The sequence below is a fragment of the Felis catus genome, chromosome B1, assembly GCF_018350175.1.
Source record: "Felis catus isolate Fca126 chromosome B1, F.catus_Fca126_mat1.0, whole genome shotgun sequence".
Classification (NCBI taxonomy): domain Eukaryota; kingdom Metazoa; phylum Chordata; class Mammalia; order Carnivora; family Felidae; genus Felis; species Felis catus.
In genome coordinates, this window is record NC_058371.1 from 73257865 (window position 1) to 73276782 (window position 18918).

General features: G+C 37.8%; 1 protein-coding gene across 1 annotated transcript in view; it reads left to right on the forward strand.

The window, feature by feature from the left end:
• DCHS2 (dachsous cadherin-related 2) overlaps positions 1 to 18918 on the forward strand; it is a 242762-nt gene that overhangs the window by 162740 nt on the left and 61104 nt on the right. Inside the window, exons 8-10 of the mRNA XM_023252753.2 lie at positions 545 to 702; positions 2049 to 2892; positions 5702 to 5941. Coding sequence (XP_023108521.2) covers positions 545 to 702; positions 2049 to 2892; positions 5702 to 5941 — 1242 coding nt within the window. The remainder of the gene's footprint in view (positions 1 to 544; positions 703 to 2048; positions 2893 to 5701; positions 5942 to 18918) is intronic.

Consider the following 18918-nt stretch of genomic DNA (forward strand, 5'->3'; position numbering starts at 1 on the left):
GAGAGGGAGAGAGACAGAGAATCCCAAGCAGGCTCCACACCGTCAGCACAGAGCCTGATGCCGGGCTCAAACTCACGAGACTGTGAGATCATGACCTGAGCTGAAATGAAAAGTCAGATGCTTAACCGACTGAGCCACCCAGGCAAACTTCCTTATTTTTTAGAGATGCATGTTGAAATATATACAGAAGAAATGATAGTATTTCTGGAATTTGCTTGAAAAGAAGATGGTAAGGGGAAATTATATGAATGGGGAATAAAGATCAGTCATGAGTTGATCATTATTGAAGCTAAAATGATAGGCACACAAAAGGTCATTGTTGCATTCCTTCCACTTTTACATATGTTTGAAAATTTCCATAATAAAACATTTAAGAATCTGTTACGTTTCTTGCCTATATTTTTAGTATTATTTTATGTTTGTACACTCACAGAGCTGAAAACAAATAAAGCTTCCAAATGATATGGTTATGTAGATTAGTTAATTCTTTATTTTCTGCACTGTCAGTTAACATTGATTTCTTAATTTCCGTGTGTGTCTATAGAAGGTAGTTCTGATCACTTCAAGATTGATGCCAACAGTGGTGAAATCAGAACGACCACAATACTTTCACATGACTACAGACCTTCCTACAGGATGACCATAATTGCCAGTGACCAGGGGGAGCCTCCTCTTCAAGGACAGGCAGTCATTAATATTCAGGTAATGTTCCATTGTCACCGTACAGTGTGAAAAGATATTCTGAGGGGTGACTGGGTGGCTCAGTCAGTTAAGCCTCCGACTTTAGCTCAGGTCATGATCTCACGGTTCGTGAGTTCGAGCCCCGCGTCAGGCTCTGTGCTGACAGCTCAGAGCCTGGAGCCTGTTTCAGATTCTGTGTCTCCCTCTTTCTCTGCCCCTCCCCCGTCCATGCTCTGTCTCTCTCTCTCTCTCTCAAAAATAAATAAACATTTAAAAAATAAAAAACTTTAAAGGTGTTATGAAGGTTTTTGTTTGATTTTTATACAAATGTTATGGTCAAAATTCCTTAAATAATGTGAATGCTGTATTTAGAGAGCACCGAAGATTCATGTGTGTCTTTTTATTATGACTCGCGAAATGATTAGACCCAAATAACTTTTAACTTTTGACTTTGTACATTTCCTGACAAGATACTTACCTTTCTCACTACATAGGCTCACTGCATTTACATTGCTCTGCCTCTGAAGAACAAAAAAAGTGTCTTGTCTTTTACTTTTTCCTAATTGCAAGGACCTGGTAAATTTGTGGGAGAAACTTGTATGTAAACACGTGGTCAATAATAAGTCACATAGTTCTTTGTCATTATTTTTAAATTTAGAAAAGTCACTTGAGAACCGTATTTTACGGCTTTGCTTTAATCATAATGAGCAAACAACTTGTGGGAAGTCTTCATTGTAGGAAAAATTCACACTAACCAGTCAAAGATGAGATGACTGTGCTTAGCTAGATTTCTTTGTTCATGCACATGATAATCAGTAATATTAGTATAGATGTGTGTAATAATCAAGAAGAGATATCCCTAAGAATTCGCTTTCCAAATTATATTCTTTGTTGATTGAGGATATGTGGGTTAGGAGAAAATTCTATATCATAATACTTCCAAGTCTCTGGTTTCAGATAAACAAAGACACATGATACATAAATGTGCACAGATGTGGCCATTATGGATATATTGGTCTCTAGGATTTAGAGTAATTTGGAGAACTATCTATCCCACAGTCTTGTTGAAGAATCACAAAGCTACAATTCAGCTTAACTGTAGCACGGTCTTACCAAACCTCATTTCACGCATTAGAACAAACAGGGAAGTGGAAAATTCTGTACTTTCTTATCTCCTAGCTATTACGCAATTTTCAATCTTCAGAGACACCTTGGAATTATATAATAGAAAAAGACATTTCCTCACCAATTAATATGTGTATCCTACACATGGAAGGGATTTGCTTCTGAAATACTATCATCACATCTATTGATTCATCTGTTACAAAGGATCCCAAATTAACACCTCCTTTCCATTCTTATTTCAGGTGATACCTCTATCGAAAGGGAGAGCTATCATTTCCCAGAATATTAGACACTTAGTTTTACCAGAAAACTTGAAGCCTGCAAAAATAATGAGCTTGAGAAAGTCAGCTGATCACCTTCAGCAACATCATAATGGAAAGTTACATTTTAGTATTGCTGCAGATGACAAGGATGGGCACTTCAAAATTGACAGCTCGACAGGAGACTTATTCCTTTCTAAGGAACTTGATTATGAAATGACATCCCATTATTTATTCAGGGTGGTTACTAAAGACCATAGCAAAACCCCTCCCCTGAATAGCACAGTCTTCCTTAATATTGATGTGGAAGATCAGAATGACCATTCCCCATCTTTCCAAGAAGAGCTCATCGTGATAAGCGTGGAAGAGAATGTCCCTATAGGGACGCTGGTGCATGTCTTCAATGCCAAGGATGGGGATGGCAGTTTTTTGAACAGTAGAATTCAATACTTCATCGAATCCCACCACCCGGGCATGAGTCCCTTTCTTATCCACCCCTCATTTGGCACATTAGTCACTGCATCCCCCCTTGACAGAGAGAGAGTTCCAGCTGTCATGCTGACAATAACAGCATCCGATCAGGCTGTGAATGTGACAGACCGGCGCGTGGGATCACTGATGGCAAAGGTAGTGATTTTGGATGTAAATGACCACAGCCCCACTTTTATGTCTTTCCCCATGGCCCACATCAAAGAGGATGCCACAGTGGGCTCTTTGGTGCACCACATAACTGCTCAAGATCCAGATGAAGGAAGGAATGGAAGAGTAACATACAGCATCCTTTCAGGAAATGAAAACATGGCCTTTATGCTAGATGAGTCATCAGGTACTGTATGCCATTGTCAATTAAAGTCTCTGATCACTTGCTTACATTTGTCCTTTTTGTTTTCCTATGTTAAAATAATTCTCAAGATATACTGGCTTTAAAGAAATGTGACTTGATTTACTGTTTAACTTACGTATATGATAGGCACAGAGGTTGTATTTAGAGAACCAACTGTAATTGACCTTTTTGTTGAAATTAAAATCGACTGTGCTTTGTTGCTAGCTCACATTTCATGGGATGAATATACAGTGGCAAACTTCTTTGAGACTTTGCACTGTGGGTCCTCACAGGGCCCAAAGTAAATTGAGGCAGAGCAAGACTAAGCGTCAGCATTGATCAGACATTAGCATAGAATCCTATCTGTAAGATTGTGCAAATACACATTTGTAAATAGTTGGAAATACTGTATTTGTAAATTATTGGATTGATATGGGCATTAAGACCCTTACTTTCACATCAGCTGTAACATTTTATTTTTTACAGAAGCATTTACTCACCGTCCCCTCTGTCACTTATTCAATGTCATTCACTGTCACTTCACTTTTCTTGCTGTCACCATATTGCCAGATAACATCTCCTAGAAATTTTGATGTGTTTCGATGGAAGATTACATGTATATAGAGTGTCATTCTTGTGAAATTGGAAATTAACATCCCTCAACCTGATTTGAAAAGATGGACTAGCAAAATATAATAAAGCCATTTCTGCATAAGTCTTAGATAAAACATCTCAGATGTACATACCATTTGGCCCAACTGTTAGTTAGGAACATTATTTGGAGTGGGACTGAATGTATAGGATTTGGAAGTCATGATTATAGTCTGGCTATATACCATTGGAAAATTTCATCAAAATATTTATTAAATCCTGTACATATGGTTCCATTCTGAGGCACGCATGACCATCACCTAAAAGCCCAACTGACAGAGAGATAGTCCAGACTCAGCTGCTGATTTCTGTTAGAGCAGGGGTCTCCAAGGACCTGTTTCAATGACACTTAAAATGTTTTCCAGCATGGCTAAGGAAGGTCTATTCCAGATCGTTAAAGAGGATGGATAAAATTAGAATCATGCTTCAGTAATATAGGTATCACGACTCTTGAGCAATTGTACTGGCTGTTTCAGTGGAGATATTTTTCAAAGACATAAATGATCCTTGCTGAATGCATTCAGAGAAGACAGGCTATTTTTCTTCACAAAGCTCACATTTCTTATGAGGAAGACATAGTGAGTTTTGCAATGGCTTTGGCTCTGAAATATAAAGTGATAAGTAATTGAAAAACTATCTTATGAAATCTAAAAGGGCAAGCTTCTTTAATTATATGAAGATAAGTTCTCATAGGATAAGCATGTGTTAGAGAAGCAAACAGCAATCCTAAAAAGAAGAATTATGAGAACTGGAATCAGGTAGCAGCTCTGTGTGCAAGCTTTGTAACACTTTGCTTAGGTAAGTTACATGCTTTGGAGTTTATTACCTGAGTTATAAAGTCTTAACTATCTTTTGTTAGTAAAAAAAAAAAAAAAGATAGTTAACGGAGAGTAGTATAAAGAGATGTTAAGTCTTTATCTTAAAGAATATAGCCATACTCACCTTTTTGTAACTTGGTCACTTTAAAACATTAAACACGACGTGTCATTTGACCTGGAGTGTATATTCTCACAACCTAGATTTGTTTTTTTGTTTGTTTTAGTTTTGTTGTTTGTTTTTGGTTTGGCTTTGGGGTTTTAAAATTTTTTTTTATTTTAAGGAGAGAGAGAACATGTGAGAACAGGGGAGGGGCAGAGGAATGGAGAGAGACAGAGAGACAGAGAGAGAGAATCCCAAGCAGGCTCTATGTTCAGTACAGAGCCCAATGCAAGACTCGACCCCATGACCCTGAGATCATGACCTGAGCTGAAATTGAGAGCCGGATGCTCAACCAACTGAGCCACCCAGGCACCCTTGTTTCATTATTTTAAGTAGGCTCCCTGCCCAGTGCGGTGCTTGAACTCACAACCCTGAGATCAAGAGCCATGTGCTCTATCGACTGAGCTAGCCAGGCACCTCTAACCTAGATTTTTTAAATGAAAGTAAAAGTTGGATAGGTAAATAATTTTGATGTAATCATCTCCATAGATAAAGATATATGGTAGATTATTTCTGAATTCTCATTCATTTTATAATTTAAACTAGAATGTTTGTAGTCTTTTAGTCAAAAGAATCATTTATATTTTTTGGCAATATATATATTTTTTATTCTTGGTAATATATAAACTCAATGTCGGTTTAATAAGATTTATTTTTTTTTTAAGTTTATTTATTTAGTTTGAGAGAGAGAGAAACTAAATAAATAAGCAGCCTCTTATTTATTTATTTATTTACTTATTTATTTATTTACTTATTTACTTATTTACTTATTTATTTATTAGGATTACAGAGAATCCTAATAAAGATTACAGAGAATCCTCTCAAACTAAATAAATAAGCAGCCTCTTGTTTATTTATTTATTTACTTACTTATTTATTTATTTATTTATTTATTTATTTATTTATTTATTAGGATTACAGAGAATCCTAAGCAGCCTCTGTGAGAGCCCGATGCGGGGCCCGATCCCATGAACCATGAGATCATGTCCTGAGCTGAAATCAAGAGTCTCAACAGTCAGATGCTTAACTGACTGAGTCACCCAGGCACCCCAATAAGATTTATTCTTGAACAAAGAAAACGTCTGAATTTTTAGCAAGTTAGGTAATTTAGACAAAGGTGGAGTAACCATGACTTCTTTAAAAAAAATGTTTCTAATATTTCTCTTCTCCTCTTTCAAATCAGGCTTACTAACAACAACTTGTCCTTTGGATTATGAGATAAAAACCCAGCACATTCTGACCCTTCTGGCCCTGGATGACGGCATACCCGTGCTTTCTTCATCCCAGACTTTGACAATTACTGTTCTTGATGTAAATGATGAGGCACCAGTATTTCAGCAGAACTTGTATGAAGTTTCAGTTAAAGAAAACCAAAATCCAGGGGAGTTTGTCATAAGGGTTGAAGCTATGGACAGAGATTCAGGTAATTTAAAAGTATAGAAACTTGGCAATTAATGCCAAAAACAAAAATTCACATAATTTAAACTAGTTATGGCTCAGAAAAATGAAGACAGTTGCTACTTATCTCAAACTTCTAATACTTCTTTAATTAGCATACACATAAAAACATATACACACGTAAAGATAATGTTTGCTTCAATATGGCTTTTGTTTGTATTGATTTATATTATTTATGGTAGAATGATACACACCTAATTAATTTGTATGCAACTTACTGATTTGATCTTGATAATGAACTGAAAAAGTATAGACAAAGTATCACATTTCCAGAGTGTAATGGTTAGATACATTGCATACAAGAAGGTAAATGGTTCTGTATTTCCTCTATATATAGCACAATGGAAGAGAGAGGATGCTTGGGTTTGAATCCTAGAACTACCCTTTACTTCAGCTGTGTAACTTTGAACAAGTAGCTAATTCTATCTGTTCCTCTGTTTGCTTATCTGGAAAATGGGGATAATGATAATGCCTAATTTGTAGTTCTGTCATGAGTATGAATGCATTATTACATGTGACTGGCACAATAAGTGGTCAATGAATGTTAACTTATGTCATTACTGTTATTACTCTTATTAATGTCATCCACTATGTCCAGACAAATGACTTTGAAGTGAATGAATTGACTGTAGCTAGTAATTTGTAAATGTCTTAGAATTGCTTTTCAATATCACTGTGACTTTTTCTATCTAAGATTCAGTAATTTTAATAATGTTTATATTTAAAAAAATAGTGCTGAAAATTACAGTGAAGTGTTTGCCATTGAAAGCATATGCCAATTTTCTCCATCTGAGTTCATACAAATTGCTTAATAAGCTCATCTTTTTTTACCTTTTGCATATATATATTTTTATTATAGAAGATTCAGACATACATTATAATTGGACATCTGTATACGCTACAAAGTGGTTACTCCCGCAAATCTAGTTACCATCTGTCACTCTACAATTGACATTTTTTTACCCCTTTCACCCACCAACCGCCTTCCCCTCTGGTGACCACCAGTCTATTCTCTGTATCTATGAGTTTCTCTTCACTTCATTTTGTTCCTTTTGTTTTTAGATTCCACATGGGACTGAATCATAGGGTATCAGACTTTCTCATTCTGACTTATTTCACTTAGTATACTATCCTCAAAGTCCAAAGGTCCAACCATGTTGTTACAAATGGCAAGATTTAATTCTTTTTTATGACTGAGTAGTGTGTGTGTGTGTGTGTGTGTGTGTGTGTGTGTGTGTATCACATTTTTTAATACATTCATCCATTGATGGACATTTAGGTTGCTTACATATCTTGGCTATTTTAAATAATGCTTTAGTGAACATAAGGGTACAAGTGTCTTTTCAAATTAGCATTTCCATTTTCTTTGGATAAATACCCAGTTGTGGAATAGCTGGATCATGCAGTAGTTCTATTTTTAATTTTTTGAGGACTCTCCATGATGGTGTTTTCCATAGTGGTTGTGCCAATTTATATTCCCACCAACAGTGTGTATTTTCTTTTCTCCACATCCTATCCAACACTTGTTATTTTTTGATAATAGCAATTCTAACAGATATGACATGACATATCATTGTAGTTTTGATTTGCATTGCCCTAATAATTAGTTATGTTGAACATCTTTTTATGTGGCTGTTGGCCACCTATGTGTCTTCTTTGGAAAAATGTTTATTCAGATCCTCTGCACTTTAAAAAATCATGTTGTTTGTTTTTTGTCGTTGAGTTTGAGTTCTTTATATATTTTGGATAGTAACCCCTATCAAATGCATGATTTGCAAATATCTTCTCCTATTCAGGAGGGTGTTTTCTTGTTTTGATGATGGTTTCCTTTATATGCGGAAGCTTTTTAGTTTGATGTATTCTCGTTTGTTAATTTTTGCTCTTCTTTCCCTTGACTTTGGAATCTGATCCACAAGAACATCACTAGGACTTATGTCACAAAGTTTACCACCTGTGTTTTCTTCTAGGCATGTTATCGTTTTAGGTTTTACATTCAAGTGTTTAATTCATTTTGAGTTAATTTTTGTATTTGGTATACGATAGTGGTCCAGTTTCATTTTTTTGTGTGTAACTGACTACTTTTCTCAACACCATTTATTTAAGAAACTGCTCTTTCCCCATTGTATATTCTTAGCTTCTTCTTCATAAATTAATTGTCCATGTATTGTGTGGGTTTGTTTCAGGGCTCTTGGTTCTGTTCCACTGATCTCTGTGTCTGTTTCTGTGTCAGTCCCATACTGTTTTGATTACTGTTGCTTTGTCGTAGGAAATCGGGGGGCATGACACCTCCAGCTTTGTTCTTTCTCACGATTGCTTTGGTCATTTGGGATCTTTTGTGGTTCCATACAAATTTTAGAATGATTTGTTCTACTTCTATGAAATATGCCTTTGGACTTTTGATAGGAATTGCATTGAATCTGTGGATTGCTTTGGAAAGTATTGATATTTGAACAATATTAATTCTTTCAATCCATGAATGAGCCAACCTTTTTAAGTTCACCTTTGTATATAGCAAGTGGCATTACATAATCCGTATAATTAAAAAAAATTTTTTTAATGTTTATTTTTGAGAGAGAGAGAGAGAGAGACTGAGTGCAAGCGAGGGAGGGGCAGAGAGAGAGGGAGACGCAGAATCCGAAGCAGGCTCCTAGCTGTCAGGACAGAGCCTGAGGCGGGGGCTTGAACTCGAAAACCGTGAGATCATGACCTGAGCTGAAGTTGGACGCTCAACCAACGGAGTCACCCAGGCGCCCCATCAGTATAATTTTTTTAACAAAAGTTGTAATAGATATGTCCATGGTAATATTAGTATTAACAGTAGCATTTTCTTCCCAAATTGTTCATCCAAGGGGTAAAAGATAGACTTCCTTGAGCTTTTAAACTACATTGTATACCATTTTAGATGCTTTTGCCCCTTGGGAAAACATCATCTTTTAATGAAATGCATTTTGCATAAATCTGTATATGATGCTGCAAAAACTTTCTTTTCAAAGACTAACCTAATTTTCTCTCTTTTGACCAGAATGGGGCAGTATGATCACAGAATTACTCTTACTATGCTCAAGGACACAGGGCTGGAGTGTGGTACCAATTCTTCCTCCCAACTTGTACTTATAGAATTTATTTAGCACATTTTTGGCAGTATGGTCTTAAGGGTGATAGAAACAATGGAAAATATACATAAGCTTTGTGTTTCACAATAGTTCAGTAAAGTTCTCTTAGAACGCTCTCTGGTGTAAATTGAGCAACATAGGGCCCTGAGCAACACAAAAACTACTTCCCAAAGTTCACAGACATATGCTGAACATGTCACCGATGTGAATCCATGCAATCATTAGGAGTCATTACTCATCAGCAATTATTAAAATATATAAAATGCTTCCTCTTCTTGACCTTACTTTATCTTACTAATTTTAGTTTTGGTAATGGACACTGCTAAGGAATCTCTTGCTTCAATGTAAGAAGAGAGAGAAAAGCATTTCTCTCAAATTTTTACATGTATCAACTAAAACTGATTATCATAAATATGCATTCCACTTTTTACTGTCAGGTTGCCTACTGTTGGTGTTATTTTCTTTTAGAATAAACCTGTTACTTAAACTGAATTGAAGACTTCGTTATGCCAAAGGTTATGGTTTGCTGGATGGAGAATTTAGATGCAAAATTTTTGTGTTTCTGGCTTTGCATTGATGGATGTTTGAAATACACATTAGCATCTTCATGAGTCTCATGCACCTTGACATGTTGTGGAGACCATTTTGGCTTACTGTTAATCTCAGTGTTTTTAATGAGGCCAGATTTGTTAAGCAAGTGCCTTTGAATGTATTTTCCCTCAACCTTTTGTTGTTTTTGTTTTTTCGTTTTTGTTTTTTATCTTTGCTTGTTGGTTTAAAACAATGAAAAAGAATTATGCTTAAGAACTAGATGACGTAGTCAAGATTTTAACATAACTGGCATCACATTGGAATTTATGAATGGTTTACTTTTTAGTATGTATTTTTAAAAAATAGTATAGCATTACTTAATACTAGAAAGCTTAACATATGTTTTTAAAATTGTAAGCCTACAGTGTTGTTTGGCCTTCAAAACCCATGGGACTTCGAGCCCTGCATGTTTATGATGTATGACTCACACTAGTACTAACAGGAGTTTTTTCATGTATTAAAAGGGAAAAACAACTACCAGGTTTTAACTAAGATATTAAAACTGCTACAGCTTTGGTACCACCAACAAGAGTTCTATTGTTAAGGAGAAAAGATTTACCCCCGGGGGCGCCCCTCCCCTATTCCCTGGAGAAAGGGTGCCCCCGCTAGGGCAGATGAATCTCTCCTGCTGATATATTTGCTCAATAGTGGTGAATACAAGATCATTTAACAGCAGGTTGCCATGCAAAAAATGTCAAATTCTATAATGAGATTTTATTCTCTATTCCATAAAAAAAACTGTACAGTTGACCCTTGACCAACGTGGGGATGAGGAGTGCTGACTGCCCCTCACACAGTCAAAAACCCACGTTTAACTTTTGAGGCTCCAAAAACTTAACCACTGGTAGCCGGCAGTTGACCAGAAGCCTTACTGATAATGTAAACAGTCAATGAACACATGTTTTGTAGATTATATGTATTCTATACTATATTCTTACAACAAAATAAGCTAGAGACAAGAAAATGGTTTTAGGAAAATCAGAAGGAAGAGAAAATAAATTTACAGTACTATACTGTATTTATAAAAAAAAAATCCACGTGTACATGAATTCGTGTAGTTCAAATCGTGTTGTTCAAGGGCCAGCTGTATTCTCTGTCTGAGTTTATTTGGAATTAACTCTGGATCTGATTTCCTGAAAAATGTCTTGTGCTGGATTACAACTTCACACGACAGCCTATACTTGGAGCGAGGGAGAAACACTGCCATGACAGTATTTCATCTGTTTCATTGACTCTAAAACAGCATTCACTGTAAAATGCATCTAACTTCAGAAATATTCAAATGTGGGGAAAAGTAAGCCTTAAAATTAATGAAATAGTAAGCATGAAAAAAAAAAAGAATAAGAACCACTTACAATTTTCCTCACCCAGAGACAATCACTATTAAAACTTTGATTTAGTCTTATTTAATGCAGGGAATTGTCATTGTCTAATTATTTACTCGTTTCTCTGCCCTTTAGGCTGGGAACTTCTCATGGATTCAGGGCATGTTTTGTTCACTTTTATCCCACGTCCCTAACGTAGTGCAAGCTAAGACATAGTAGCTCAGTAAAGATTTTGACTCTGTGATTTGAGACACTGGAACATCTGTAAAATAACCTGCTTTAAGTTGCCTTCACTCTTCAGAATTCATTCATTTGTTTATTCAATTCAATCAGTCAGGCATGATCCTATTTTGCTTTAGAAATGTCTGACTTGTGTGGGCATTCTACGGTTGAGGAGTTCCATGACAAATGATCTTCCTAAAAAGTAAACCTGAAAATAACACTCCTATGGTCAGAATTCTTTATTAATTCCTCATGGTTTTGAGGATGAAGTTTTATTTTCTCTTGTTTAACAGCCATTCACTTTATGCAGTGACTCTAGCTTTCTTCTCTATCCTCAACTGCTATCCCTCTCCCACCCTTGACTCCAGGACAGGGCTCTGCAAACTTTTCTCTGTAAAGGGCAAGGTACTAAATATTTTAGGTTTTGAGGGCCATGCAGTTTCTGTCACTCAACTTTGATGTCTCACCAAGACAGCAGCAACAGATAATACATAAAGAAATGAGAGCGGGTGTGTTTCAGCAAAACTTTACAAAAGTGGCCAGTAGTCTATAGTTTGCCAATGGGTGGTCTAATAGATACATCTAATTAAGACATCTAAGTTACTTGCTACTTTCTGCACATTAGATCCAGTTGTGATGTCATCAAAGTAGTGGTTCAGTATGATGTTCTATTGGATCCCAAGATGAGGATTATCTCTGCCAAGTAGATGACGGCCAATGGTGGAAGAGATTACATAGAGATGTACTCTGTTGTTTCTGCTGGGTAAAAGCAAATCACTTTTTTTTTTAAGTTTTTTTTTTTGTATGTAATTTATTGTCAACTTGGTTTCCATACAACAGCCAGCGCTCATCCCAACAGGTGCCCTCCTCAATGCCCATCACCCACTTTCCCCTCTCCCCCACCCCCCATCAACCCTCAGTTTGTTCTCAGTATTTAAGGGTCTCTTGTGGTTTGCCTCCTTCCCTCTCTGTAACTTTTTTTCCCCCTTTCCCTCCCCCCTGGTCTTCTGTTGAGTTTCTCAGGATCCACATAGGAGTGACAACATATATATCTGTCTTTTTCTGCCTGACTTATTTCACTTAGCATAACACTCTCCAGTTCCATACACGTTGCTACAAATGGCCATATTTCATTCTTTCTCATTGCCAAGTAGTATTCCATTGTATATACAAACCACATCTACTTTATCCATTTGTCAGTTGATGGACATTTCGGCTCTTTCCATAATTTGGCTATTGTTGAAGGTGCTGCTATAAACATTGGGGTACAAGTGCCCCTATGCATCAGCACTCCTGTATCCCTTGGGTAAATTCCTAGCACTGCTATTGCTGGGTCATAGGATAGATCTATTTTTAATTTTTTGAGGAATCTTCACACTGTTCTCCAGAGAGGCTGCTCAAGTTTGCATTCCCACCAACAGTGCAAGAGGGTTCCCGTTTCTCCACATCCTCACCAGCATCTATAGTCTCCTGATTTGTTCATTTTAGCCACTCTGACCGGCGTGAGGTGGTATCTCAGTGTGGTTTTGATTTGTATTTCCCTGATTAGGAGTAACGTTGAGCATCTTTTCATGTGCCTGTTGGCCATCTGGATGTCTTCTTTAGAAAAGTGTATACTCATGTCTTCTGCCCATGTCTTCACTAAATTATTTGTTTTTTGGGTGTGGAGTTTGGTGAGCTCTTTATAGATTTTGGATATTAGCCCTTTATCCAATATGTCATTTGCAAATATCTTTTCCCATTCCATCAGTTGCCTTTCAGTTTTGTTGACTGTTTCCTTTGCAGTGCAGAAGCTTTTTATCTTGATGAGGTCCCAATAGTTCACTTTTGCTTTTAATTTCCTTGCCTTTGGAGATGTGTCAAGTAAGAAATTTCTGTGGCTGAGGTCAGAGAGCTTTTTTCCTGCTTTCTCCTCTAGGGTTTCGATTGCTTCCTGTCTCACATTCAGGTCCTTCATCCATTTTGAGTTTATTTTTGTGAATGGTGTAAAAAATGGTCTACTTTCATTCTTCTGCATGTTTTCTGTCCAGTTCTCCCCACACCATTTGTTAAAGAGACTGTCTTTTTTCCATTCTGTCCAGCTTTCCCAGCACCATTTGTTAAAGAGACTGTCTTTTTTTCCATTGGATACTCTTCCCTGCTTTGTCAAAATTAGTTGGCCATACATTTGTGGGTCCAATTCTGGAGTCTCTATTCTATTCCATTGGTCTATGTGTCTGTTTTTGTACCAATACCATGCTGTCTTGATGATTATAGCTTTGTACTAGAGGCTAAAGTCTAGGATTGTGATGCCTCCCACTTTGGTCTTCTTCTTCAATATTACTTTGGCTATTCGGGGCCTTTTGTGGTCCCATACAAATTTTAGGATTGCTTGTTCTAGCTTCAAGAAGAATGCTGGTGCAATTTTGATTGGGATTGCATTGAATGTGTAGTTAGCTTTGGGTAGTATTGACATTTTAACAATATTTATTCTTCCAATCCATGAGCACAGAATGTTTTCCTATTTCTTTGTAGCTTCTTCAATTTCCTTCATAAGCTTTCTATAGTTTTCAGCATACAGATCTTTTACATCTTTGGTTAGGTTTATTCCTAGGTATTTTATGCTTATTGGTGCAATTGTGAATGGGATCAGTTTCTTTATTTGTCTTTCTGTTGCTTCATTATTAGTGTATAAGAATGCAACTGATTTCTGTACATTGATTTTGTATCCTGCGACTTTGCTGAATTCATGTATCAGTTCTAGCAGATTTTTGGTGGAGTCTATCGGGTTTTCCATGTATAATATCATGTCATCTGCAAAAAAGTGAAAACTTGACTTCATCTATGCCCACTTTGATGCCTTTGGTTTCCTTTTGTTGGCTGATTGCTGATGCTAGAACTTCCAACACTATGTTAAACAACAGCAGTGACAGTGGACAACCCTGTCGTGTTCCTGATCTCAGGGGGAAAGCTCTCAGTTTTTCCCCTTGAGGAGCTGTGGGCTTTTCATAAATGGCTTTTATGATGTTTAAGTATGTTCCTTCTATCCTGACTTTCTTGAGGGTTTTTATTAAGAAAGGATGCTGAATTTAAAATCAAATCACTTCTGATTGTTTTTACAAGTTGGTATAGAGTGTTTGTTCTCAGAAGATGGTCTCCAGGGTCAGGGCACCATCATTCACAGCCTCCAGAGGCCAATTAGCAGACGGGCATTTAAAGGATGCTGGCATCCTTCTAACTGATATCTTTCCCAGAGTCTTTGTAAAGGAAGAACTGAATTCTTGGGAAATGTACCGAGGGTAGGGGTAGAGTGCTGGGTGGGCATGTCATACATGGCAAAACTGTCCTAACATTCCCAGTTCTTCAAGCTTTTCGAATCTTACTGTATAGTATGCAGAAGATGTGGCATCTCAGCCTCAGTGAGGATAGGCCACTATTAAATCAGTCCATCAAAGAAACTGTCAAGAGACATAACTGTATGAATTAACACATGACACCAAGAATTCCAGCCTAAACCAAAATTGTGTTTTATTTTCCTGGGTCTCACATCCTCAGAGATGATTTCCACACATATTCCCCAGGTTTATTCTAATATAAATTAGAAAAAATTGTGCCATTCTTTAGAAGTGGAGCCAGATTTGCACATGACTGCCTGCAATATGTTGGGATGACTGTACTTATAGGTCTTCATGTGAATAAACGTCTCCTTGCTAGAAGTTACCTGTTGTGTCTGCCACTCAGTTTGAGTCTGATCTTCAGGGAGATTAATTTTAGGGCTTGCAAGAAGCTTTCTGGTTTTTAGTTATGGCTTGGCTGCAGGTTTAAAGCTTCAGCTTGTAGTTTTCTTTCTGTAAGTTGCTAGTACAGTTCAGAAACAGCTATCTCACATCATACTCCTTTTTACTATCATACGGCCATTTGGTCCTCTAAGGAATTTGAGTCCTTTGACAGTAACTTCCTCATAATCGAATGCAGGTGATAATTTAATTGATTGTGCTATCACTGCAAGTCATGAACTACTAGTATCCCATTTCCCATGATCAAAGAACCCAGCACTGTATGCAAGGCCAAAGACATAACCAAACTCAGAATCCCTGATACCTGAGACCCATCCTGCTGCCAAGTTCTCTATCAGTCAGGTGCAGCCAGGAAAACCAGAGATTATAATACAGGTGTTGGAAGGCTAAGTAAGCCAAAGGGGAATCCGGAGATAACCCAGGAAAAATAACCATAGAAACAGCTATCACCCCTAGAAGAGGTCAAGGTTATCAGAACCTAAAGAGAAAATTAAAGGGCCTTGCAGAGCCTGGCTCTGGGAGTGCCAGAAGATTGAAAGCCATGAGCAGTTACTACAGTAGATGAAATGACAGCGCTGACAGAGACAGCAAGCAAACAGAAGGGGGTCCCATCGCCTCTCCTTCTGACTTTCACTCTCCCTCTGGTGTCCCCTGGCGGCAGACCAGAGGATGGAGTCCATTGGCAAGACAAGACTGTGGCTTACAGATCCCCAGCCCCAGCATCATGGGGCAGAGCAGAGCAGGATGGATTTAGATCCAAGACGACAATAGTTTCATAACTAATAGCCACGGAAAGAACTGAGAGAGGAGCATTCAGAGAGATCAGCAACTACTAAGACCTGACAGAAAGAAATGAAACATGTTTGCAGAACAGAAGGGAAGCCAGCGGGACCAGGAGCATAGCAGTGGAGTACGTGAGAAGAGGTTGGAGAAATAAGCAGAACCCATATAATGTGGGGCTTTGTAGACTGTACTGAGGTGTTTGGATTTTACTTTGAATGCATTCAAACATTCTTTCTTCTTTCTTACGTGTTAAATCCTATTCATCTTTAGAGGCTCAGCTTAGACAGAAGGCAACCATACTTTCCCAGTGATGTCTTATGTGGAATTGTAGTTGCTTGCTAACTTATCCTTGTGCCGTGCTATTCTGCAAGCACTGTGAGGAGAGAGAATTTGCCTTCCTGCTAGAAGTTATATTCTTAGCCCCTGGCATGGTACCTTAGCATCTACTGTCACTCTCTATATATGTTTATTTAATGAGGTAATGAAAAACTGTCTACCTCGGGTGAGTCTTCCCTGATCCACTTCCTCAGTGATTTCATATTTTCTATGACACTGTCTATAATTCATTGATATAATTGCTTGCCCCACTAGAGGGAAAGTTTGAGAACCAAGATAATTACTTATTATTCAAGGGTATCTTTCCAGTGCCTGGCACTCAGTATATGTGCATATGTGCAATGAACACGTGAATGAGTGAACACACAAATGAATGAACGAACACACGAATGAATGAGACAACCAAAGACCTGAAGCTTAATGCAGACACATGGATGTCATCTGCATATGGGTAAAAACTTGAAGACAGTGGATTGGGAAAGAGGTGGGATGAATTCCTTCCTCCACCATCTTTTTTGTCTCTCCCTCTCATCTGTTTCACTTTGTTCCTTCCTTTCCATCTTTTTTTAATATGAAATTTATTGTCAACTTGCTTTTCCATCTTTTTATTTATTTATTTTTAATTTGTTTTCAACGTTTATTTATTTTTGGGACAGAGAGAGACAGAGCATGAACGGGGGAGGGGCAGAGAGAGAGGGAGACACAGAATCGGAAACAGGCTCCAGGCTCTGAGCCATCAGCCCAGAGCCCGACGCGGGGCTCGAACCCACGGACCGCGAGATCGTGACCTGGCTGAAGTCGGACGCTTAACCGACTGCGCCACCCAGGCGCCCCTACTTTTCCATCTTTTTAAACATCAGTGAGCAATATCTGAAGCCACAGAGAAGAAAAATCAGATAAAAACTAAAATAACCAGTAAATTTTACACCCAGAAGGTCTTGGTGACTGTAGAAAGAATAGCTAGGTATGACATTTTCAAGCTAGCTGCAGAGAACGGATAGCACTTTTAAAATAAGCTTAGCTATAATGAGAAGGAAAAAAATCTTGATTCCTCTAGACAGAGAAGAATATAATTTAAGGGAAATAATTAATGAGAAAGACTAGACATGAGGAAAATTCCTAAAAGGAGCACTGGAAGGATTACTCTTGCCATTGAAACAGAAACCAGGAGTTAGAGTTGAGTGTAGACGCAGAAAGTTGAGGGAGTGCTTTCCTGATGCCTTCATTTTCTCTGGGAAATATGACAGAAAGCCATCTGTGGAAGTGAGCCCAGAGGTGTTGGGTGGGAGACCTTGAATAGGAGAGGGATGACACAGGAGAGTTGGAAGGGGACTGCTGGATGATGATGACATTTCCGCAGCCTCAGTCTATGCTGTTGTGACATTTTCTTCCAGCCCTAGTTATCTGCTGGGTATCCAAGGAGGGCAGAGAGATGGTTGGAATGATGCTGGCTTAAGGCTTTGCTCGGCATCTTTGGCCAAAAGCCACCAGACTGAGGAAACTGTCACAGTTGTGAAAGTGATCATTCATGGGTCTGGGCTGGAGAGGGAAAGAACCGAATTGAGAGGGGTGTCTTGGAGAAATTAAGAGGTCACTGTGCTATAGGTCTTGAGGTCTAAGAGCAATATATGTATGTGTCCACACACACACACACACACACACACACACACACACACATATACCTCTCACTAGGTGTATGTCATAAGTATACCACTGAATATCTTCAGATCCCTATTTCCAATATGGTTAGTAAGGTGAGGAAATTAGACTGAATAATCTCTATTTTATTTTTATTTTCTTGGTGCTCACGTTTGATGATGCTGTGTTTCTTCTGGATGATTATAGGGTATAAGGTGGAAGAAGGAAGGCACTAATTAAATTCTAAAAGAACCATATTTTAAAGTTATTTCACATAATTTCAGTTATGAAGGGTGTGAATTTGGGAGTGTGAAATGTATGTAAAAAATGTATGTATGCAAACTATAGGTATAAATAAGAATCTTGTTTATCCTTCATAATATACTAGGAGGATTAAAGGTGAATGGCTTGTTGTCTCAGGAATCAAAGCTATATAGGATAATGGAAATAATAAAATCTGAAAGTTTCTAAGAAGTCAGGAAAATATTGGGTACAATGGTAAGGCACACTACAAAATAATGGGAACAATGGGAGGAAGAGAAAATATAAAGAATTGAGTTTAAACATTTTCTGGGTTTGACAAGTGTTGGGAATTAAAATATTAAACATTTTAAATAAAGATTAATATATAATGCAGGGTATAACGTAATGTATAATGTATGATAAAATCCTCAGGGCGCCTGGGTGGCACAGTCGGTTAAGCATCTGACTTCAGCCAGGTCACGATTTCGCGGTCCGTGGGTTCGAGCTCCACGTCAGGCTCTGGGCTGATGGCTCAGAGCCTGGAGCCTGTTTCCGATTCTGTGTCTCCCTCTCTCTCTGCCCCTCCCCCCGTTCATGCTCTGTCTCTCTCCCAAAAATAAATAAATGTTGAAAAATCCTATAAGTGAGTGAATTGATTTCAAAAATAAAGGGTGCAAAATTAAATGGTGCTGTTCTCCATGTCAACTCCCTGAAGGCAGAGGCCGCAGCTGTTTGATTCACCATTGGCTCTTGGGCCATTAGGTGTCACACTATGTGACACCATATAGTGACACCAAATGGTATACACCATTTTCATAATGTACTAAGAGATAGACAGAAATAATACATTCAGCCTGGAATTTTTAGAATTTTTGTCTTGGCTACAGAAGAGAGATTATGTGATCATTACGAGAC